At 38.8% G+C, this 24,251-nt stretch overlaps 1 protein-coding gene across 3 annotated transcripts in view; it reads right to left on the bottom strand.

The window, feature by feature from the left end:
• Nucleotides 1-24,251, bottom strand: part of btbd11a (BTB (POZ) domain containing 11a) — a 270,998-nt gene that overhangs the window by 29,165 nt on the left and 217,582 nt on the right. For all 3 annotated transcript variants that reach the window (XM_037538605.1, XM_017695849.2, XM_017695850.2), the window contains exons 3-6: nt 22,622-22,829; nt 12,363-12,515; nt 4,810-4,975; nt 1,233-1,322 (exon numbers count right to left, since the gene is read on the bottom strand). In XM_037538605.1, the coding sequence (XP_037394502.1) occupies nt 1,233-1,322; nt 4,810-4,975; nt 12,363-12,515; nt 22,622-22,829 (617 nt within the window). The remainder of the gene's footprint in view (nt 1-1,232; nt 1,323-4,809; nt 4,976-12,362; nt 12,516-22,621; nt 22,830-24,251) is intronic.

Raw genomic sequence — 24,251 nt, forward strand, 5'->3', positions numbered from 1 at the left:
CCACCACAGAGCTGCTTTGCACCATACTTCATTTCCAAAGGTGATCAAACTGTTGACAACCACTGCTGTAAAACACCATTTGCACTCTTAAAAACAAAGAAACTACAAGAGCTCTTTGGAACAATGCCATACAAAAACATCCCTAAAAACCTTTCATAGGGTGGTGCTTGAAATGTGCAGGTGTATGGATGTTATAAAGGAGGAGATCAATCACTGTTTGAAATATTAACGGGAAAGATTGCAACGCTCAACAAGGCATGTGTTTGCTGAGAAAGTCTCGCCCTTCAACAAAAAAAAACAGCCAGTTTGCTGGTTGAGCCGCTAGCAGAAAAAAAGCCCTCCCTCTTTTTTGAGATCTGCTCAAGAATAGTAGCCCAAATAACACAAAAAAACAATTTTTCATACATTATTGAGTTAAAAGCTACAACCTATTATGAGTTTTTTTTAGATTTTACCAGTGATTTCAAATGTGTTTTTGAAATGGTAATTTAACCTAGTTTTAAGTATTTTGAGTCTCTTCCCATTCAAAGAGAGAGGAATCTGGTCTTCAATGGCTGGAAACAACTGTGGTGATGCCACAAGTGAACAAACTTTCCTATAAGGGCTTTGCAGGTGTAAAGAACCTTGTTAAACTTTAAAGAGCTTCCACATAACGTTCTATAACTCTTAATCGTTTCTTAGAACTCTATGTTCAAACAAAAAAACATACAGTATCCTTCATTTTCACAAGTGTATTTTAATCCTTTCTGAACACCAGCAGTCAGCTGGCCTAAAACAGATGCTTTTTGGGTCTCTGAAAGGGTGGGTTTGGATGGTGGTCGCTGTGTTTTGTGCTACTCCAGTGCTTAAAAAATATTTCTATTTTTAGAGCTGATTGTCAGTTCTGGCAATATCATATTCAGATCTATGAGGGATACTTCATGCTTTTGAAGTGCATCTACTTTAAACCAATGCCAGTGGAGTTCTTTTTCTAATAATGCACTAAACACAAAAGACAAAATTACACTTCTTTCATAGGCAGACAGTTCGCACAGGTTTAAGCAGACACACTTTGAAAGAGGCAACACTCACTGACACTTTTTACAGTGCATGCAGATAGCATAGGAAGAGCACAGAGAGAGAAAGTGCGACAGGTGCGACAAGTTAGTTTTTAATCTAGAACAGTGCAGGGCAAAGACACACTGCATACTATTTAATACTGACCATCTCCCCCCCAGCTGATGAATACTGACCTCACTGTTGACATCTGCCCCAGCATCCAGCAGCATCTGAACCATGGCCTCATCACCACGAACACAGGCGTACATGAGTGGGGTCATACCCTAGACACACAAACATACATACTCACAGTTAGGATGAACAACTCTGGTGACTGAAATGACAGAGTGGAAAGCACAGTAAGAGCCATTAATCTTTAAAGCACAGTGGAAATTCAAACACTCCCGAAAGCTTTTGAAGCTTTAGCTTCACCATGGGTGGTTAGAATGGATCTGATCACCCTGAATTGAAGCCACAGTGAATATCGATTATACCAAAATTACTGTTCATTGCCACTAAATTGCTTCTATTATGTTCTTTTCAGTTTGCCACGCTTAAAATGGCTTTTAAAATGCTAACCTATAGACTACAGCAAACAGCAGAGTAAAAATAGAACAGAGCAATGGTAGAGTTAAAAGACTCATTATATCATGGAAAACCAAATTATAAAGTATACAAAATATACATTATAAAGTGTTTAATGTAGTATGTATACACTGATAAAGTTTGAAAAGTGAACTACTCAGTTCATATTGTTCAGATATAGAAATTAAGCTGCAAAAACAGCCCTTTTTAAATTCACATTGGAGTATTCCAGCCTGTTCTGCTTACTGAATGTGTCATAATACAAGGCAGCCAATCAGGACAGAGTTTACACATCATCATCATCATCATCATCATCATTGTTGACCGCTAGTCCAGACCGGGTCGCGGTAGCAGTTGGTAGAGCAGAGAATCCCAGATGACCCTGTCCCCTGCAACTTCCTCCAGCTCATTCCCGGGGGCCCCAAGCCACTCCCAGGTCAACTTGGACACATAATCCCTCCAGCGGTTCCTAGTAGGCCATGTCTGGAATACCCCCGCTGGTAGGTGTCCAGGGGGCATCCGGTTCAGATGCCTGAACCACCTCAGCTGGCTGTATTCGCGATCTCGTTCTTTATATATATATATATATATATATATATATATATATATATATATATATATATATATATATATATATATATATATATATAAATTCATAGTTTTCTGATTGCTTTGTACTTCTAGTTGACAGCAGTCAACTAGTCAAGCAGACAGGAGATTCAAAGTCCAGATCATTAGAAAATGTTTGGTCCCTTTATTTGAAAGCTACCTAAATAAGGACCTATAAATAAGCACTGAATAACATATTTGTAATTTATGAACAGCTTATATATTGTATTGACAAGTTTATTACATTTATAATATTCTTATGAAACATCATTTCCAAGAAATGTAGCATCTCGTTAAAAAAAAAAAAACAATATATATATATATATATCTTCAATGCTTTTTACATGAGCACATTATGCCTTCAAATAAAGTGTTACTAAATTCTCTACTAGGATTTATCCTGAAGTGACTTTCCTGTTTATTGCAGTATGAGGATAGGGACTGTATGGCAGTCTACTAGACTGAAGTGAAGTGAAAACAATCCCAGCTGGACCGTAAAAACTTCCTGAGCTCAATTACTCTGAAACTAGCAGAATCATTCTTATCTCAATATGCAATTGCACATAAAGTAGCTGTATGTCAAAAGTTCTTCAGTATCTTTTCTGCTTCATTCATTTTTATGGGACACACTGGCTAAAATGCAAAAGTTGAACCATCACTACATCTGTTGTAATGCCTACCTGCCTCCTATAACAGAGTTGCAGTGGTCTTCAAAGTGAGATCTTTTGGTTATAGGTCTAGGAAAAGTTCTTCTGATGGTGGGAGGAGTTTTTGGAAAACTACAAATGCTTCAGAGTGGCTAGGCTAGCAGTCAAAACTGGCTGATACCACAGAGGTTCCAAATTGCTGTATGACATTTTTGCATTATGCATGCTGGGTACTGTAGTGAAGGAAAACTGATAAACGTGGTCAATTCTGTCAAACTGATGAGACTGCGGGATACAAGGCTGCACTACAGAATGCTGCATAACATGACAAATAACATATTAAACTGCACTTTTAGGTCAGATTATCCTTTTAACACAGGGGCACACTGTGACTCTGGAGGGCTCTGTAGGGCTAGTGTACAGGACTGCTGGTTTCTCTACTCAAATGAGCTTAATCAGGTATGACTGAGCAAGTCAATCACCAAAGTGTGGTAGACACCACCCCTCCAGTACTGGAGATCTGCACCCCTGATTTAACACATATTGACTGTGAATTCAGATTATCTAACGTTTCTTTAAAGCGAAACTTACTCTTGAGATGAACCATAAACACAGTTTCCACACTGTACTGAGAGAAATGGCAGAAAAGCGGTGTCAGGGCTTATGAAGTACAGCCAGAGCAAGGACATGGATTACTGGTATCCATTAGACCCATGAGTGGTAACAAAGTCCAACACAAACAGAGGCTTAGAGGAATCTAAGCGACGTCAGTGTTTCTAAAGAGAGCTCCGCCCTCTCCTCAGGCCTTCCTGACTGAACTTGCTTGCAAAAAAGATAAAATGAGATCGGAAACGCGTGGCTCCACTGTATACTCCAAGATGGGCTTGTCCTGATTAGAACCTGCTTGTGCATGTAAATGTGGAGTGTAAATGCATTTAGTACATACTGTTATTTAGATATTCTGTGCTCTATAGGCAAACACAGGCTACCATTCATGCAGGCAGAACTGGAAATCCAATTTCTGAAAATCCAATATGAACATGATGATTGTGTATGGGGTAGTGAGAGAGCTGCTGTTATATGTACCCCAATCAAACACATCCTCTACAGAGAACACACTTGTGCACTTCTGTATGCACAATAACTGCTTATTTGTTTCTCCACCATCAGCTACCACAGTTTTCATGTAAAATGAATGCCTTTTAAACACTGAAAGAAGTGGATTTTTGTATGCCGTCATAACTGCATAATTACAATACAAAAGATGATTACTGAGGTCCAAGCACACACACACAAATATTAAGTCCCTATTTACAAAAATTGATGGATTCAAAAGATGTCATATTTGAATTTTTGAATATTTGAAGATGTCACATTTAAATATTCAAATTAGGTACAGATTGATCTTTTGACTTTGGTATGGTAATCAACAGATTTTTAACAAATAAGGCAAAATCCCAGGAAAGCTGTATCATTTTAAATATGACCTGCATTTGCAAAGTTGATGAATTCTGTGAACTGAATCAAGTTCTCTGCAGTTCTACATTATACATACTTACTTAAAAAAAAACCTAATTCATTTTTAATATTCCAAAGTACACATGCCTTATTTTGATCCAAATAACTGCACCTAAATATCCCATGAAATTTCAAAATGAGAATCACGCATAAAGTATATGACAGGTATATAATTAGTTTTCATAAAACTTTCATTGTGTGTTTCACCCAATTTGTGTGTTTCACCCAACTATATTTTTTCCTTCCTTGTGTATAAATGAAAAACTGTTCATTGGACGCTTGAACGTTAAAATTGGTCAGAATGTACTTTCCTATTATTTAAAAAAAAATGTAAAAAAAAAAAAAAAATTACTAATTTAGTTAGGTAATTAAGGATTGTGTGTTTTTGTGTCTGACCATTAGCATCTCTCACCTGTTCAGTCATGCTGTTAATACCATCGGGTCCGAGCAGATTGACTGCTTGCTTGACCAGGTCAGTGCGGCCGCAGTTGAGCATGCGGAAACCCAGATCCTGCAGAAATTTGGCTTCTGTGGAGGCTGCATCCAGCTTCCGTGTGGCACAGAAGCAGTCGTCCGCTCTAAAGAGACAAGACACAGGCAAGTTGTTTCACTTACAAACTGAAAAATGCTGACACTATTGTACTGTACAGTTTTTTTCCTTTTTGCATGTATTCACTATTGATGATTTGTGAATAAAGCAGACAAAAAAAGACAAACTCAATGTAAAGTTTTCAATGCTTAAGCCATAATCAATCTGCTAATGTCACTAAACATGATTTTCATAACAATTACATAAAAATTCATTTGTATGCACAAAATGCATTTACTTAATTTAAATCTTGACAATTATGGTTATAAATGGGCTTCAGAGTTTAATTAGATATTAATACAAATTAGAAACAGCCTGCCTTGTTTTTCCATAGGCCCATTTACCAGAAAAAGCAGCAGCTCTAATCTTTCTCTGGTACCTAATGGTCTGTATGAACCATAATAGCCCCACTTTAAAGGCAGCTGTGCCCCCGAAAGTAATACTGGCTGTTACTGATTTCAAGCCAGCTCCACTTTTCATGGCAGTAGAGGAAAGAGTAGTCCTAAAGCAAAGCTCGGTTTGTTTGGCATGATTACCCACATTTGTCAAAGTAAAAGCATTTAAGCTAAAACAGCATAAGGCATTTATATAGAGCTTCAAAGTCTGCACTAGATTACTAAACCTCCTAGAAAGATTACTTCCTTTATATTGTTTCATGCAGTGTTGTATGTGCTTTTATACACTACACCCCTGTTTATCAGTGAGTTTGGCCACATAAGCCACACCAATTTATAGCAAGTGCATGAAATCAAATAGCATCATGTAAACTCCAATGACATGCTAGAGCTGCCCTGTTCATGATATTATCAAGTAGGAACGTCTAGGACCAACAACAGCTCAAGTACCAGCTTAAGTGGTGTAAAGTCCATCTCGGCTGGACAATTGCAACAGGCCCTTGGGGGCAGTGAGGAGCTACCTGAGGACTGGGAAAATACATCTAAGGTGGTGAGAGAAACGGGCAAGAATGTGTTGGGTGTTTCGTCTGGTCAGAATAAAGAAGACAAGGAAAGTTGGTGGTGGGCTGAGGAAGTCCAGGAGAGTATTCAGAAGAAGAAGGCAGCTAAGAAAAAGTGGGATAACCAGAGAGATGAAGGAAGTAGGCAGTAGTACTGTGAGGCTAGTCACATAGCAAAAAGAATGGTGGCAAAGGCAAAGGCTCAGGCCTATGATGAGCTCTATGAGAGGCTGGACAGTAAAGAAGGAGTAAAGGACTTGTATCATTTGGCTAAACAGAGAGATAGAGCTGGAAAGGATGTAAAGCAGATTAGGCTGATAAAGGATAGAGAAGGAAATGTACTAGTGAGTGAACAGAGAGTGTTGAGTAGATGGAAGCAGTACTTTGAAGAACTAATGAATGAGGAAAACGAAAGAGAGAGGAGGACAACGGGGGGGAGAGATAGTGGATCAGGAAGTGCAGAGAATTAGTAAGGTGGAAGTGAGGGTAGCTTTAAAAAGGATGAAGAACGGAAAGGCAGTTGGTCCAGATGACATACCTGTGGAGGTATGGAGATGTTTGGGAGAGAAGGCAGTGGACTTTTTAACCAGGTTGTTTAACAAAATCCTGGAGAGTGAGAGATGAGTGGAGAAGCAGTGTACTGGTCCCCATTTTTAAGAACAAGGGTGATGTGCAGAGCTGCAGTAACTACAGAGGTATAAAGTTGATGAGCCACACCATGAAGGTATGGGAAAGAGTTGTTGAAGCAAGGCTAAGGCGAGAGGTTCAGATCAGTGAGCAGCAGTTTGGTTTCATGCCCAGAAAGAGTACCACAGATGCAATTTTTGCATTGAGAGTGTTGGTAGAGAAGAACAGAGAAGGTCAGAAGGAGCTACATTGTGTTATTGTGGATCTAGAGAAGGCATATGGCATAGGGTGCCAAGAGAGGAACTGTGGTACTGTATGAGGAAGTCAGGTGTAGCTGAAAAGTATGTTAGGGTGGTGCAGGACATGTATGAGGATAGTGAGACAGTAGTGAGGTGTGCAGTTGGAGTGACAAATGGTTTCAAGGTGAAGGTAGGGTTACATCAGGGATCAGCTTTGAGCCCCTTCTTGTTTGCAATGGTGATGGAAAGGTTGACAGATGAGGTCAGGCAGGAGGCTCCATGGACCATGATGTTTGCAGATGACATTGTAATCTGTGGTGAAAGTAGAGAGCAGGTGGAAGAGAATCTGGAAAGGTGGATGTTTGCACTGGAGAGGAGAGGAATGAAGGTCAGTAAAGATAAGATGGAATACATGTGTATGAATGAGAGGAAGACAGGTGGAAAGGTGAAGATGCAAGGAGTAGAGGTCGTAAAGGTGGATGACTTCAAATATCTTGGGTCAACCATCCAGAGTAATGGACAGTGCAAAAAAGAGGTGAGGAAGAGGGTGCAGGCAGGATGGAGTGGGTGGAGATGGATGTCAGGGCTGATGTGTGACAGAAGGATAGCAGCAAGAGTGAAAGGAAGGGAAGGTTTACAAGACAGTAGTGCGTCCTGCTATGATGTATGGTTTGGAGACTGTGGCTCCATCTAAAAGACAGGAGGCTGAGCTGGAGGTGGCGGAGATGAAGATGCTGAGATTTTCGTTGGGAGTGACAAGGCTGGACAAGATTAGAAATGAGCTGATCAGAGGGACAGTGAAGGTGGAGCAGTTTGGAGATAAAGCCAGAGAGGCCAGGTTGAGATGGTTTGGACATGTGTTGAGGAGGAATAGTGGATATATTGGGCAAAGAATGTTGGAGCTGCCGGGTAGAAGGAGAAGAGGTAGACCTCAGAGAAGGTTTATGGATGTAGTGAAGGTGGACATAGAGATGGTTGGTGTGAAAGTAGAGGAGGCAGTGGATAGGGCAAGATGGAGGCAGATGATTCGCTGTGGCGACCCCTAAAGGGAGCAGCCGAAAGAAGAAGAAGAAGAAACAAAAGAAAGAGAAAAAAGGCTGAAATAAAACAAAGGGAGAGGCAAAGTCCAAAATAAATCAAAGGGGATGCTAAAAGAGTGTCTTGAAGTGAAGAGATTTTCAGACAGTTTAGGGGGAAATAAAGATCAACAGATAAATGCTCAGGAACATCCTTTTCCTAAGGTCAGCTTTTTGGGGGGGAGGGTGTCTTTGGAGACACAACCAGAGATAGAGTACAACAAAGGTGACAGAGAAAGAGACTTGAGATAAAAACACTCTATAGCTTCTACCCAAAATTTCAGGCTGGGCTATTTGTCAGAACTCTGAAGCAAGGACTCCACAATGTCAGGCTCTGTCTTAGGCCTAAAGTAGCCCTACATTCAGGTGTAAGGTGCTTTTACTTGATTGCGGCTGGTAGTCGCACTACGTCTTCCCTCAGTGGTTGGTGGTGGCCTTGCTCTGGGTCTACCCCTGACAGTGTCAGCATAATAAAGCTCCGTACACAAAGCGAGGTCCATTAAAAAAATGGTGTGCTGAGTTTGGTGTGGAAGAACTTGACTAGCCTGCATGAAGCCCTGGCCACCTCATCAAACACCTTTGGTATGAATTGCATATTGAATGCCAGCCAGGCCTTATCACCTAGCATCAGTTCCCACCTTCACTAATGCTCATTAGGCTGAATGGAACTGACTGCAGCCATGTTTCAAATTCAAGTAGAAAGCCTTTCCAGAAGAATGGAGTCTGTAACTGCAGCAAAGAGAGGACCATCTTAATAATGCCCATGTACAACAAGCACATAAGGATGTGATGTTTGGGTGTCCACATACTTTTGGTAATGTAGTGTACGCATATGTGTGCTTGTGTGTATTTATGAAAACTTCTGTGTTTATATGAGATTAGTGTAGAAGTTGTGCAAAGCCTTACAGAAGTATTCATGGCCATCTGTATTGTTTAAAGTGATCTACTCAGTTTTCCCCTTAGCCCAAATGTTGTCGACCAGCTAAAACATGTTAAAGTTGCTTCTTTAATTGTTCACTGGAACTATGAAGCAGTGTCACTGAGTTCTATCTGATCATTAACTTAACCACAATAGACAGTAAATGTGAGCCTGAGTAAACACACATAATATGAAACTCTAGTACTAAGCAATAGAACACTCAAGGTCATGTGTTATCACAGATAATATCACAGCTGTGGCCAGTGCCATAAATCAACCTCAATGATATTCATAATACATGACCTCAAGTGTTCTGTTACTTTTATACAGCTGTTTTGTAAAGAAAGTACAAAGCAAAGAAGCCCTGAATATTGATTCAAATGTGTATAAAATATTGGTGTTCTTTTACCAAAAAAGTAGTTCCAGCAACTTCTAGATTATAGAGACCACTGTTGTTACTTGCTTGTTCCACCAGTCACACTGCATAGTCTGAACTACTCTATTAAAAATGATGGTTCTTCAAGGGTTCTTTAGTAAATGAAATGAGTCTATGTTGAACCATGAACACTCAAATAACCCTTTGTGATTAAAGGTTTTTTTGCATCATTAAAGGGTTCTTCAGAGTGATGGAGATGTCAGAGTGCTGTAGATGTTTTTTAAAGGCTCTATATAGCACCAAAAAGGGTTCTTCTACTGTTACAATGTCAGTAACACCTCATTTGGATAGTCCACCGCTGATGCTTTGTAGATAGATAGATAGATAGATAGATAGATAGATAGATAGATAGATAGATAGATAGATAGATAGATAGATAGATAGATAGATAGATAGATAGATAGATAGATTAGCTATTCATCAACCACCCATAGATAGTTCATTTACTTACATTATATTCAAGTAAATATCTACTAAATTGAACATCATTTACTTTAACTCTGAACTTGGCTTTAATCCTAATCCTAACCTTAACCTCACCCCAAAACAGAAACCCAACCCTCACACTGGTCCTAGCCCTAACCCTGGTCCAAACCCTAACCCTAAACCCACCACTGTTTAGAATCAACTTTCAAGAGACAGCTTGTTAACAATTTGAACATCTGTAGAAAATCTATAGGACTATAGTGAACTATCCAAATAAAGGGAGACCATGATGTCTAGCTTTTAACAACAGAAGAACCTCTTTAGTGTTGCCTAGAACCCATTTCAAAAAGTTGTGATATATAAAACCATATAAAACACATTCTCCATCAATCTGAAGAATTTAACGATGCAAATAACTAATCACACAAAGGGTTATTTAATTGTTCATGGTTCTACCTAGAATCATTTTCTTTACTAATGAACCCTTGAAGAACCATCTTTTTTAATTTTGTTTTTTAATATAAGGAAAGTTAGGTAACACCCAGTGTGTGAAAAGCCAGTGTAGTACTTGAATGCAGGACTCAGATTTGAGTCTAACTCGAGTTTCCAGTTCCATGCACAGCTCCATGGTATTTGGTGATTTATATATAAACCAGTCATTTCAGACCCTGTCCTGGCAAGTGAGTTTGGTTGTAAAATTCAGTGGATCTTTCAGCGCTACAGTTCAGCTTTCTTTCCTTGAACCTTTACCAGGACTGGTTTTCTAATGGCTGAATTTGCTTTTCATCAAATATAACAGGACGAAAGTTGCTGTAGATCACTGATTAATCATTTGGATGCTTTGTTGGCTCAACCAAAAGCAATCCTGTGCTTCTTAGTCATCAGTGGTTTCTACTATTAGTCTCTATGATTATAAATGAAATTCATATTCACAGAGATGAAAGGCAGAAACCACTGATCACTATAAAACACAGGTTGTGTGTTCTTCTAGGAGAGATTTTGGCATCATGAGAAGATTCAGAACTGTTCCAAACGCTGGAACAACTAAAATATTTCCAAGACTTAATTATGCCTTTAACCGCCCTGAGTGTACAAGTGAGAACAATTGTTTTTCCACACCTGATCACTGCATATTTAACTTCCACATTAAACAAATAACAGCAGCCTTTGTTTTTTTCCACATAGTGACCTGACAAAGTATAACCCACAATTAAAATAACACATACATATACTTCATACATTTTTTGGCAAAGCAGATCTCTTTGCAGGTGTGATATTGTGGATATGTGTAGCTACATCTTGCACTCTAAGATTACACTGTGTGTATGTCTGCGCTTGCATACAGTCAAATGCAAAAGTTAGGGCAACCCACTAAAATTTTGTTAATTTTCTAAGAAAATAATTTAAGATATCCTCTACAGAGAATGAATTCTGCACATTATAATGCATGTTGCAGAATTTAACATATTGAATGTTCACAAGCTGCTTCATATGAATCCAACTTGAGTTGAGTATCTGGGGTCCGAGTCCGAAACAATTAAATACAAATCATACACAATTTATTACATAGCTTCAGGAAAGAAAATCAGAAAAAAATATATGTAACTTAAAATCATACAGAAGCCTCACCAACTACATATAAATATACAGTGTGTCCACTCTTTGTCTTCATTATGGCCTCCCTACTTTATTTTTTGCAGGGACATTTTTCAACACTTCAAAACTTCAGACTTGTCGGTTACTTTTTCTGTTTCTCACAATTCAAGTAATCCAAAAAAACATTCAGTCTTGTTGAGGTCTGGACTCTGGGTCCATTGTTCTGAGAACACTAGGAGTTACTTTGCTGGTAAAGATTTACTAGTTTTTTTCTGTTTGCTTTTCTCAGTAAGAGCTTAATAGCTACACATCCTTTCAGACCCATAGTGTTGTCTTGTCAGAGTGGAAGGATGGATAGAAACACCTGTGGATTTTTCAGATCTGAAGCAAGAGTTAAGCTTGATTTTCTCCTCTCTGTGAAAGATAAAAGCTTTAAGTAATGTTAGTGTGATAGGGACCTTTTTCATGCATGGTTATTAAGAGTCCTGTTTTCTTTAAATCTTGCAATCATTTTAATCACGTTAAACTCCACTTTTGGTAATTTTTTTCAATTATTTTCCTTAGACTTTCCTCTTCCTTACGCAAGTGGATACCTAATCTACTCAACAATATTGTCCAAAATAGGAAAAGCTGTTATTTGTGACTGTTTTGTCTCTGCGTTTTGCACAGTGCTGTATGTCATGTATTCCAAATATGGATTGTGTGCCTGGCTATTTCTACATATGTATGCAGTTGTAATTACTAATCACAGGCAATGCAAGTGGTGCACTCACAGTGGGGGTCTTTACTCTAGGAAGTGGCCCCCTAACGTCTTTATTGAACCTCTTATATCGCCACTAATGCAATTCTCCAGCTGTGTGTAGGTGAGATATTTTAATAATAAACTTTTCGCCTACATTAGATCTTCTACTTAACTAAGGCAAAAGTAGGTAAACAAACAAGCAGGCATTTTTGTTAAATTTACTCAAGGTCATTTTAATATCATGGCCATATTTAATTTTTTGCACTGGGGCCCATAACATCCTAGTTATGTCACTGTTTAGTGTGCAAACATAGGCTGAACTCAGGTTTGTGTGTCTGTGCACACATGCTCATGGCTTACTTCAGCTGCCGTGGCTCACAGTCCACTCCAGGCAGCAGCAGTCTGGCAGCCTGTCTGACATCATCGCTGTCGACGGAAAAACTGCGCCGGTGCTCTGTGTGTGCTACAGCTACCCGAATCCACTCCATCAGCGGAGGCATCACGATGAAAGGCCTGCAGGAGGAAACAGAGGAAACACGGGAAATGATCATCTCAGCCTCAGTGCTATGCAATAACAAATCATGTTATTTAATACAGAACAATGTTACTCAATAACTAAAAGCTATTACTAAGGGGAGTGTCAGTCTCATATTGGTGTACCTCTGTCCTAACATGTCTTACAGAAACACAAAGTCCATACTATGATTGCAGCAAGGGATTAAACTGGAATTTGGAAGGTAATAGGACTCAATGATATGAGTGGAGGAGCAGATTTCTGAAATAATAGGCGGTTTACTAAGTCATGGAGCCAGCACAGTACTCATAAGGCTACATGACAATTACTTGCCCTTCTTGGCAGGTGACACAGACCTATATAAACAAATATTCCAATAGGCATCACTTGTCATATAAGTTACATCTGGCAACTTTGAGCAGGGTTTGAACTGTGGAAGAGGCCTTGTAATGTCCTCTAGTGGAAAATTTGACTATGAGATGATCTACACTATGTTGCCAAAAATATTTGCTCGTCTGCCTTTGCATGCATGTGAGCTTGAGTGACATCCCATTCTAAATCCATAAGGTTTAATATGACGTTGGGCCACCCTTTGCAGCTATAACAGCTTCAACTCTTCTGGGAAGGCTTTCCACAAGATTTAGGAGTGTGTTTATGGGAAATTTTGACCATTCTTCTAGAAGTGCATTTGTGAGGTCAGACACTGATGTTGGATGAGAAGGCCTAGCCTAGGCCTGGTGGATGAGAAGGCCTAGAGCCCTTTGTTCCTAGTACCAAATCTGAAGTACAAAACTGCATCTAATTTTTATTTTAAGCTCTGTTTTATTCTTCACTGTGACAAAATTTCATGACAGACTGACCAGTAGGCACAGACCAAAATTTTGTTATATGGAATATTAGGAAATGTAAGGTTTAGTTTTGAAAGTGACAAAATGTATGTAGGGGAGATATTTTATTCTGATAAGACTTACAGAATTGTTTTGCAGAGAGAAAAAACATCTTTTACATTTGTCAGTTTTCATATCAAACGGAAAAAGTCTGAAGTACAGATTCAAATCTGTAAATCTAGAACATACATCAACTTAAAAAAAAATGACCTAAATCACTGCATGACTATGTCATTAATTCTAAATAAGGCAGGAAAATGACAGCAATAACTGAGAACTCTTAATTAATTAATGAAAGCGAAGTCTGCATTTAAAATCTCTGTTTATTTTATTCAATACACGTTGATAGCTCAGGCGTATGATTCACTGAGGTACTCTTAACTTTTTGTTGGTGTTTTTTTTCCTATAAGTATTCTTTCAATCATGTTTCTTCATTCTGACAAACATATGCTGCTCTCTGGAAATAAAGCTTGCAACAGTTTTATCTGCATGCAGATTCTGGCAGCACTAAAAGATAACAGTAAACACTCCTGCGGGATCACCATTGCTGCTAATAACCAGCGCTAAGCTGTCTCTAATTAGCATAACTAAGAATCTGCTGAATATGAGCGGCGGCTTTTCCTCTGTGTCAGAGGTCTTCAGTCAGAATGAGAGAGATGCAGATACAAGCTGTTTATTAGCAACACTCTTTCCAACAGATGACTCTGCAGGGAAGAAAAAATAAATGCATCAAGATGGAACAAGTGCCAGTTCAGCTGCATTGTTTCCAGCCAGTGAGAGGAATATGCTGTAATGTCTTTACTTGACCTTAGTGTTGTTTAGAGTTCTGACTGGAAGAATTAAACAGCAGCTATTCAGAACTTCAGTAGGTCGCGTTTTTGAAGTGTAAGTGTTAAATATCATTATAATAAGCAAATATGGCGCGTCTTGAACATTTTCCTTGAATAATAGCTTTGGGGGATCATCCTTGAATATTTTATCTTGTATAACTAAAGATTCTTATCAAGGATTTTTGGTCGCCAGTATTCTTACATTGCTGATGGCAACATTAGTCTCAAGCACACACACACACGTTTGTTATATTGTCACTGCTGGAACAAAACCTTGCATCTCCATTTTTGTCATCTTTAATTTTGTACATAATGTGAAAGTACCAGCTGCCATTTGCACTGCGTTAAAATGTAACAGTGAACTGACCAAAAGACGTGGTGTAAAATGAGTTAGAATACAATCTTTTTATTGACTTATCGATTGCTACTTTTCTGGAGATATGAGGTTTTGTCCTGACAGTGGTTAAATATAATTATATGTATTAACATTTATATTTGTCCTGTATTATATATAAGACCATTAAGTATGTCGTTCATTTTTCAGAAAACATATTTCATAAAACACTTCAGCAATCCTCCGCAACTAAATCTAACATTATTCTTTTCAGTAATTAGTGTGTCCACCCTTTATCTTTATTGCAGCTTTCATTATTTTCAGGGGACGTGCTTAAAATTTTCAAAGAGACCTGCAAGCATATTTTTCTACAACTCCAAAGTTCAGTCTTCGAACTTGGTTGCATTTTCTGCAGTAGTCTTTATTACTAATTTAGCTTCATCAATCCATAAAGCCTTACTCCACATCTCTGATGTCCAGTTTTGGTGTTCAAGTGTAAACTTCCTTCCATTTTGCCTAAGGCTTTTTGGCTTCTTGACAGCTACATCCTTACAGAACTTGCTCAAAGATGAAAGCTTTAAGTACTATTTATCTGATGGTGACAGTTTCGGTGATCTAACCGGTGGTACAGTTGTTCAAACTCCCATTTTCTCTGTATCTTTTAACCTTTTTATATGTTTTTCTTTGATGCTCTGTATAATAATAATAATAATAATAATAATAATGTACTACATTAAAACAAACTAAGTCAAGACATTTTTGTCCTCAAAAGTATGAAAACAAATACCACAAACACACACACAGCTCTGCAGGTTCTAAAATGGGACAGGCTATTTGCTCATCTTTGTGTTTTCCTGAGCACAACTGCTTCACTATCCACCTACTCACTGCACAGAAAACTCAGTGAAAATGTTGATCCACTGGCTTTCACATGTTGTACACACCCAGTGGTGGTTAAAAGCATGCGCCGTATTGGACCGAAAAAAACATCCCTCCCTCAAAGTCAGCACTGATGGAGACATTAGAGCTGCCTAATGTAACCCAAACACAGAGAATAATGACACATTTAAAAGCCATTTCAAAGGCATTAAATTGTACAAAACAAATCTGCAACATTGTCCTCAATTCAATGTGCTTTCTATGACCTGTGTTTTTACAGCTAAGCTTTTGTACAATCAACAGCTTACCTCCCTAGACACCTACCCACCGCAAGAGAGCCTGCCAGGAATCTGAGCTCTGCCAAAACAAACCACAAATCCTTCTCAGCTTCTCCTCCGTGTGACTAACCCTATGCTCCCCACCCTTTAAAGCAATGCATGTACATGGAGGGCATGTCAGAATCCAGAGACGTTTCAGTAACCATCCAGCTTTGGAATTAGAGAGTGAGGCCCCATCTGACTGGAAAAGAAATATGGCTGTTTTTCAGACTTGGTAATGTACAGCACTTTCCCGGGTCTATTACAGAGGAGGTAAAGGGAGTTTCCACTTTTCAGATGAAGGGCAGAAAATAGGCCTCCATTATCAGTGGTTTCACTAGATCTGTTTAAAATGCTAGAATACTGTTTCCATACTACATACTTCACTGTGACATGCCTAACCCCTTTAATTATGTCTTTTAATTTGCTCTTCTTATTTAGCAGTGTGATCTCTCAGCACATCTATTTTTAAATGAAGAGAAAGTAGTCTACCATATTAAATAAGCTGTTTATGATGTGGAATCTGGTCTGAACTGCTCGGTTTGTTTAGAGACTGCCACACTGTATCCAACAACAACGGCAGGGTTGGTGCTGATGCAGCATTGCACAGATTCAGCTCTGGCAGGTTTATTGTTACTTTCTTTTGAAATTTGATGTGTGACCAATTGAAGGCCCCACAAGAGTGGGTAGAGTCTTTCTGAAGGCCCCGTAGTTATTAATTGGAATAATCAAATAAAAATTGAAAGGGTTAACTTTCCTTTGGCCTGTAACTCTGTTGTCAGATTAAATAACTTGAAAAACATAAATAAGTTGAAAAATAGTAGAACTGATAAAAAGTAAGTATTTTAGCAATGGCAACAGCACAAGTGTACTATGTCCCTGCTAAAAACTGCACGGCAGAGCAGAGGGCTTGTCTGTGTTTACACTGACCTCCTGTCAGTTATTTAATAAGATCCTCCCCTACATCACAATGCTCCACCTCATCGCCAACTGCTAGGCCTAGAAAACATGGTGAAATCAGCATAAGTACTTTTTTAATATCTCATTTGCAACATGCACAGGCCAATTTGTCCTCATATACATATAACTGACATGAAGCATGGCCTATTCATGCAAATTCATTACCAGTGAGCCAATAAAGCAAAAGTATTCAGCATCTCAGGAGCCAACGATTGTCTGAAGCTTGGGATCCAGCAAGAGATGCACTGCTCCCCTACTGGCCAGAGCTTAAATAGCTTTGTAGTGTTGAAATTACAATGTAATAAACTAATAAAATCAATGGTCTTTTTTGGGTGGTGAGGTGTTGTGATGTGATTGTGTAGTGTGATATATAAGGTTATACTGTGCTAAGTAAGCTATGTTTTGTATTTTAGGGAGGTAGTTTTCTATTAAGAGACCCTTATTACTCCCACAATGAGGAAATTTCACATCCGCATTTAACTCATCCATGAAGTGAAACACCACATACATGCTAATTGCTCAAAGACACCTCAGTCATGTACTGTCAGCTCTGGGGATGGAACTGGCGACGTTCCGGTCACAGGGCCAGTTCCCTAACCTCCAGCCCATGACTGCCACAAGTATTTCAATACTATAAAGCAAAAGTCGGTAAATGGATGTATAGAAGAAGTATTTGTTTAGAAAAGTGCACACAGAAGAAAATAAATACATACATTTTCTGACAAGATTGCTGTGTGTAAAGTTTTTAGAATTATTGTTATTTTCTATTTTTACTGCTATTGCTGAAAATGATTTGAATTGATGTTATGACAACAATTTGATTATTTAACCGCAAATGAGGCTTTTCATTTTAAAATATTACCCTCATATTTACACTCCACCAGATGTGGCAGCCACGTCACCCCATTGCTGCGCTCCCTTCACTGTAGCTTCCTGTAGCTGCGCGCATCAGATTTAAAACCCTAATGCTTGCCTACAAAGCCAAAAATGGACCAGCCCCTACCTACTTGATGGCAATGGTGAAATCTCGAACTGTACCACAAGCCCTTCGAGCTTCGAGTACAGCTCGGCTTGACCCGCCATCCTTCAAGGTGCACGGAAGACGAGCGTCGAGAATGTTCTCTGTACTGGCACCCAGGTGGTGGAATGAACTCCCACTGGCTGTCCGAACAGCAGAGTCTCTTGCTGTCTTCAAACGCAGACTGAAGACTCATCTCTTTACACAGCACTTAAATGAGCACTGAACTATAAGCTGCACTTATTTTATTTATTGTATTGTATCTTATTGTTATTGTATTGCATTGAATGGCACAGAATTCTGCGTTCAACTCTGTTTCTTTTTCTCTTGGTGTTTGCAGTGACATTTGTTTCTAGCAGTATCTGAGCTCAGGACGGTCTTTTTCTCTAAGCTATTGGTAACTAGCAAAGATACTTTCTCTAGATTGACAAAGCACTTCTTGTAGGTCACTCTGGATAAGAGCGTCTGCTAAATGCTGTAAATGTAAATGTGAGTTTTATTGTACTAGTATATCAAAGACGAAATGGATAAATAACAAAAGTCGCAGTGAAATTTGTGTCTACTCATTTTATGATCAGATCTGGCCCTATGCCATTTTCACAAATAAGTGCCATTATGTTTAAAGCTGTTTGAATGGCTGACTTTACACAATGAATCAAGCAAACAAATCTTTATCACTGTCGGGGAATGTACACTGAAAGTAATGCTGTGGATGAACCACCTTTACAGAGATTTATGTAACACTAGTCATTTGCATAAAATTCCAGTGCAGGTAATGAAGCTAACTAGACTAGAAATAATTCAAATTTTCTGTTCCACCTTAAATGTTGCTGTAGAGACAATATTTCACCTGGTACTGATGGTTCAGTGAAAAAACTAACCGGAGCTAGTTACAAAGAAAAACTGTAAAGCAAAGACACACTTGATTATATTTGCAGCAACAAATCAGTGTGAACTAAATGCCAGGTGTTTAGAGGCTTATAGAGGGTCAATATCTTGAGTAATACACCATTAACGAACCCATTATTTGCTCTCTTGTTTGAAATGTTGCGATTCTGTGTTGAGCTGCTAGTGAGCAACAAGGGGGAGATGTCAGTTTGAGAAGCCCCTGCTGTGAAAACCATTAATACAGCTAATCAAAGACAACCATGCCAAGATAAAATTGACAGCACAACTACAGCTTTCAACTCTGGAGAACTGTGATAATAACATATAAACACAATGAAAAACTTCTCTAAATGTTGACTTGTTCGCTCACTATTAAACAAGAAAATGTAGTTCCCTTCTGTTTTGCCAATCATACATACATCCATCAAACTATAATCCATCAATGTTATTCAAGAAAGAAAAAGGCATAGTTCAGCTCCAAAACTGGTGGGAATTTCATGTTATTACTACTGTGAACAAAATAATGTAATTTTACTTAAAGCGTCCCTAATAAAGCATCCACACCACTGCATCATCACTGCACAAACTCTTCCAGGTGGCGAAAGAAAGCTGAAGTTCAACATAAAAATTCTGTAGCTGATTGCATCTAGAGAGAAGAGTGTGACAGTGATTGAGACATGATAAGTGACATAGACAGGAAGGAGAGACTGTGGGACCTCTGGGAGAGGATGAAGAAATATCACTGAGTACATCAACCAAGACTCAACCAACCGCTCTCTGATAGGCTATGCTGAGCCTAGCTGCTTGGCTAACCTCCCTACAGCTCTGTATTTCTGTCTCTCTTCATTCGTTTCTAATCTCTTTCTTGTTCTTTTCGCACTTTGTTCTGCTCTCACCACCACTTCACCATTTCCACCTCATCTTTTCAGCTACTTCTTCCTCATCAGTGGCTCCCTGCTCATTTTCAGTCCTGTCTTCACTTGACTCACACTTGGCTTTTCCTAGATGAGATCCCTCTCTCATGTATGTCTAACTTTTTCTCTCCTTTTTTCTCTCTTGTTCTCTCCCCTACTCTCTCTGGGTTATCCTCAGCCCAAGCGAGCCATAAGGAAAATAGCGTAGCTGCACCCAGGGGAATCAGCCAGTTTGCTGGTATGCCTTTGCTATCATGCAATGCCTGGGTCTCTTGTGGGGTCTTCGGAGGGACTTTTTTATAACATATCTGAGCAAAATTCAGCCGTCCAGATATGTGCCGCTGGGTCTGTCAAACTGGGGTTAAAACCTACCCCAAACTTTCCATTAGCACCCCTCTCTAGCGCACGCCGTCGGGAGGCTGAAGGCTCTGCTGCTCATTCACTGTGCTAAAACATCATCATTAGGGACCTGAGGCTGCAAGCACCAAAATGTAGAAATAAAATTCTCATAAATATGCTTTTTTCTCTTCAAACTTAATACGAAATTTGGACACAATGTTATTGTTGAAAATAGAAAACAGAAACATAGTACCCCAGAGTCATAATTTAAACAATAAATCAATGTTGAATACTAAATTGTTTAACATTTTATGTATTATTGTTATACCAAGGAAACTATTAAACCTCGCATAAGAGCATCACTGAAATTGAACTCTGAATGGCAAATAGAGAACATAGCCCTCTACATTCAAACAGACTGAGTAGATGAGACAGAGCACAACAGAAACAAATAAGCTCCCTCTGTAATATTAATAGCCCTGCGATGGACTGGCGACCTGTCCAGGGTGTATCCTGCCTTCCGCCTGAAGACTGCTGGGATAGGCTCCAGCATCCCCCCGCGACCCTGACGGAGAAGTGGCTTAGAAAATGGATGGATGGATGGATGTAATATTAATAATCAGGAAATGGGCAAATAACCTTCAAATCACCGCCCAGTGAATGCTAAAATACAAGTTAAGCAGCTATTGGTAAATATTGAACGGTGCTAAGGAAAGAAAAAGAGAGCCCTTTATGCTAGCACAAGTGCTAGCTTAGCACACAAATAACTGCTCAACACAACAGTCCAGACGAGGTCTTTCTGCCACTCCAGTATCACTCACACGACCTCAGTCACTCAATCATCCTCTAAACTTGCGTACACTGAACCCGTGTTGTGGTGTATGACACTGTTTTAGTTAGCTCACTAAGCTAATGCTTAGTCTTTGATGCTACCAATGACAGTATAATTGAACAGGACTAGCATAGCTAATGGTACCGAAAAAATGAGCCACCCAGATTTGAGTATTTATCCTCCAATTTTGCAACTGGTACAACAATTGTTACAAATAAGTTAATAAAATAAGATTATATAAATGAATGTGAATGTTAACGTGAATCTTGTTATTAGCTTGGTACTACGCAGTTGATGTAGCTATTCACTGGTGGTTGATGCAGGCTCTCTGTAAATGGTCTACAGTCTGACTTTTTATGGTACATGCAGTTATTCTGTTAGCATTTCTGTGAATAATAAGAGGATTTTTTGTGACTCTTTAAACTCTTTAAAAATGTATTTTTTCTTTTAGTGTTATTGACAAAGTATCAATCAAAGAATTCCACCCCAGGCTGTCAAATCAGAGGCTATATGAGCTGTTTCTTTCTGAAATGCACAGAATATTTTGCAATCCTGCTATCAATTGTTAGGGAGATGTATAAATGGCACTTAAAAGTTAGTGTGAATTGAATTCACTAATTTATAGCAAGAAATATATATTTATGAAATGCAAATTATGCATATTACTTCAAAGCCTTTAGAGTTCTCTTTCTAAACAAAATGCATTTTTGTTTTATTAGTATTATATTAGTATTTTACCTAATGGTTCTCGTTATCAACATTACTCTGGTAACAAAATTTGTAAAATTAATTGTTTTAAGACCAAAAATGACTGAATAATGGGGTTGAAACCTTTAGGGATGAAGTGAGGAACAGGCTTGAAAACAGAGATCACATTCTTCTTTAGGCTAATATTGATGCAATTAAAAACCAGATGAACCAGATGAAAACTTTTATAAAACTTTAATAAAACTTTAATAAAAAATGATTGTTTTAACAGGACATTCCTTGGGAGTGAACCAAATCGTATTATAATGATGGTGTGACTGGAAGATTCCAATGAATATACTTCTTCAAAGCAGGTGAGGTGAGACAGCCCAAACTCACCATATTAAAGATGGATACAGATGAATTAAATAATAATTTTATAATAATGCCATTATTCATTTTAAGTTAAAGTACAGATCTTAACTTTTCACAAAAATAAAAAACAACAATCACTTTATTGTGTTTACAAAGGCAACGGGAAATAAATTGAACTCATGGAAAGTGCCTTCAGTGTTCTAAAAGTACTGATTATATCCATGATATATTCACAGTGTACCATGATGTAGCCACAATAACAATGGCGTCTTCACATTTTCCAACTCTGTCTTTGATTTTCCAAAATCTTACAATAGCTTCACACTTGTTTCAGACTGAAAGGGTACGTCTGTAAAACTATAACTTCTACTGAAAGTTCAGACGCTGCCAGTGAGACTGATAAGACAATGATGGGCAATGACAAGATTAAGAGTTTCCTAAGAGAATATCTGAGAGGTTTTTATTTGCTGAGAAACTGCATCCTTATTCAGGAACCTTCTTGTGAACCTCTCAGTGTTTGTCTTAAGATTCTTCATTAGTTTGTTTCATTGGAAAGCTTTTGTGACTCTGGCTCCTAGTAACATCTTAATTATCTGCTTCTCTCTGCCTCCTCCTTGAATTCAACTACTACCCTCCAGCTGTCCACATGACCTGCTAAAACAGCCTGCGGCAACTGAAACCAGCCTTGAGCAACTATGTGATTTGGGGCAACTTCCATTCAGTCTAAATGATGATTTATGAAGAAGTATTCTCCACTGGTGACCTCTCTTTTTTAACCTCAGACTCTGAAATCGAATTCCATCTTAAATAATCACTGGGATTCTCTGTACCGTAATTGCTCCCACCTTTCTGTGTGTAAGGTGACCTTCGGGGGCTCCACGTTGGGGTTCTCCCACTCAATCTGGGGGCAGTGCATAAAGTAGCAGAGTGTGTAGAGAGCCTCTGGTTCCCAGTGGATGGTTCCACTGCGGTTCTGGTGCACCGGTGTTCCATTGCTGGGGTTCTTGATGTGGAGGGGCTGGAGGTGGTGCATGGCACGGGACACCAGGTCACCTGCAGGGGGCGATATGGTACTTTATAGAGACATACTGCAGATAGGTGTACCTTATTGATCTTTGAGGGATTCATTTTGGTACAGCAACAGATTAATATTGGACAGTATGTACACATATAATTTCCACATAATAAGACATTTACACATACACACTGCAAGATACCTGTGCAAAAACATGACAAAGTGCAGAGGACAATAAAATCTCACTGAAAAATTCAGTGGTATGTAGCATGTGGCTTATTATCAGGGATAGACTGGTCATCAGTACTACCAGGAGAATTCCTGGTGGGCTGTTTTTCCATGTGAACAAAAACATGAATGTACTTAGAAAAAGTGAGAAAACTGCATGTCTGCAAAAGTGGATTTTTTTTACACTAAAATAGTTTCATCACCTCATTAAGAAGCAAAAAAACTGCAACTATTAGCACAATGTACAAAACAAGAAAGCTTCCTCCCTAGCAGCAACACAGATAATATTCAGCTGAGTTGAAAAATGAAAAATTTGTTAAAGGTTTAAAGGTTTAGTGGCTAATTTGCTCATCTTTGGATTCTTAGTGAGTTGGGTTCTAACTAGGAAAGCTAGGGCATAATTAAAGCTAAACTCCATTCGGCATGCAAACAAGATGGGTTGTAGGTTTATTTCAGTCTAAATAAAGTGTAGTTGGTGCCTACTACACAAGTGTAGTTTAGATTTGAAAGGAACTCAGTCCTATTGTTTGTACTGATAAGCTAGGAACATAGTAGCAGGCCGAGAGGAGGTGGAGCTGATAGCAGTTGGCAGAAAAGATCCCCAACAGCATCTCATAAAGCATCTTGGTGGAATAAGTTTATATCTAAAATTGCTTCTGGACATTGTGCCATAGAGTCAGCCCTTTGATGGACCCTCTTAGAATAGAATAGTGACACTGTACACATACATACAGCACCAAGGCTGCAGCTTTGCGTAAGAGAGAGGTTTTATAAAACCTCTGACACCAAGCACTGACTAGGTGATGTATATCGACCCTACAGTGCTAGCACAAACAGACATTAACACAAAGGATGCTCACTGCTGGAAGAGTTGACCTCCAGATGTTAGGAAAGTTAGGAAATCTGCCATGACAATTCATGACAGCATATTACATCTACCTTGACATATCTGAGGCACAGCCATGTCATTCTTGTATAACAGGGTTCACATAAAGCGTTCCCTAACCTTTTCACTGCTTATCATTTTTGCTGTTAAATTCCAGCACATTCTATCTCATTACATGAATCACAGCTTTTGTGCAAAACTATAACATTAAATATTTGGGCCTGATCAACCACGGAAAACAGAGGACTATTAAAAATGTACAGCTCTCTTTTGTCTCTCCCATTCTGTGAGTCTTCCACTGCATTTCTGGAACCTATTCAAAGCCTCAGATCTTAATTGATGAGGC

This window comes from Pygocentrus nattereri, chromosome 1 (genome assembly GCF_015220715.1).
Source record: "Pygocentrus nattereri isolate fPygNat1 chromosome 1, fPygNat1.pri, whole genome shotgun sequence".
Taxonomy (NCBI): Eukaryota; Metazoa; Chordata; class Actinopteri; order Characiformes; family Serrasalmidae; genus Pygocentrus; species Pygocentrus nattereri.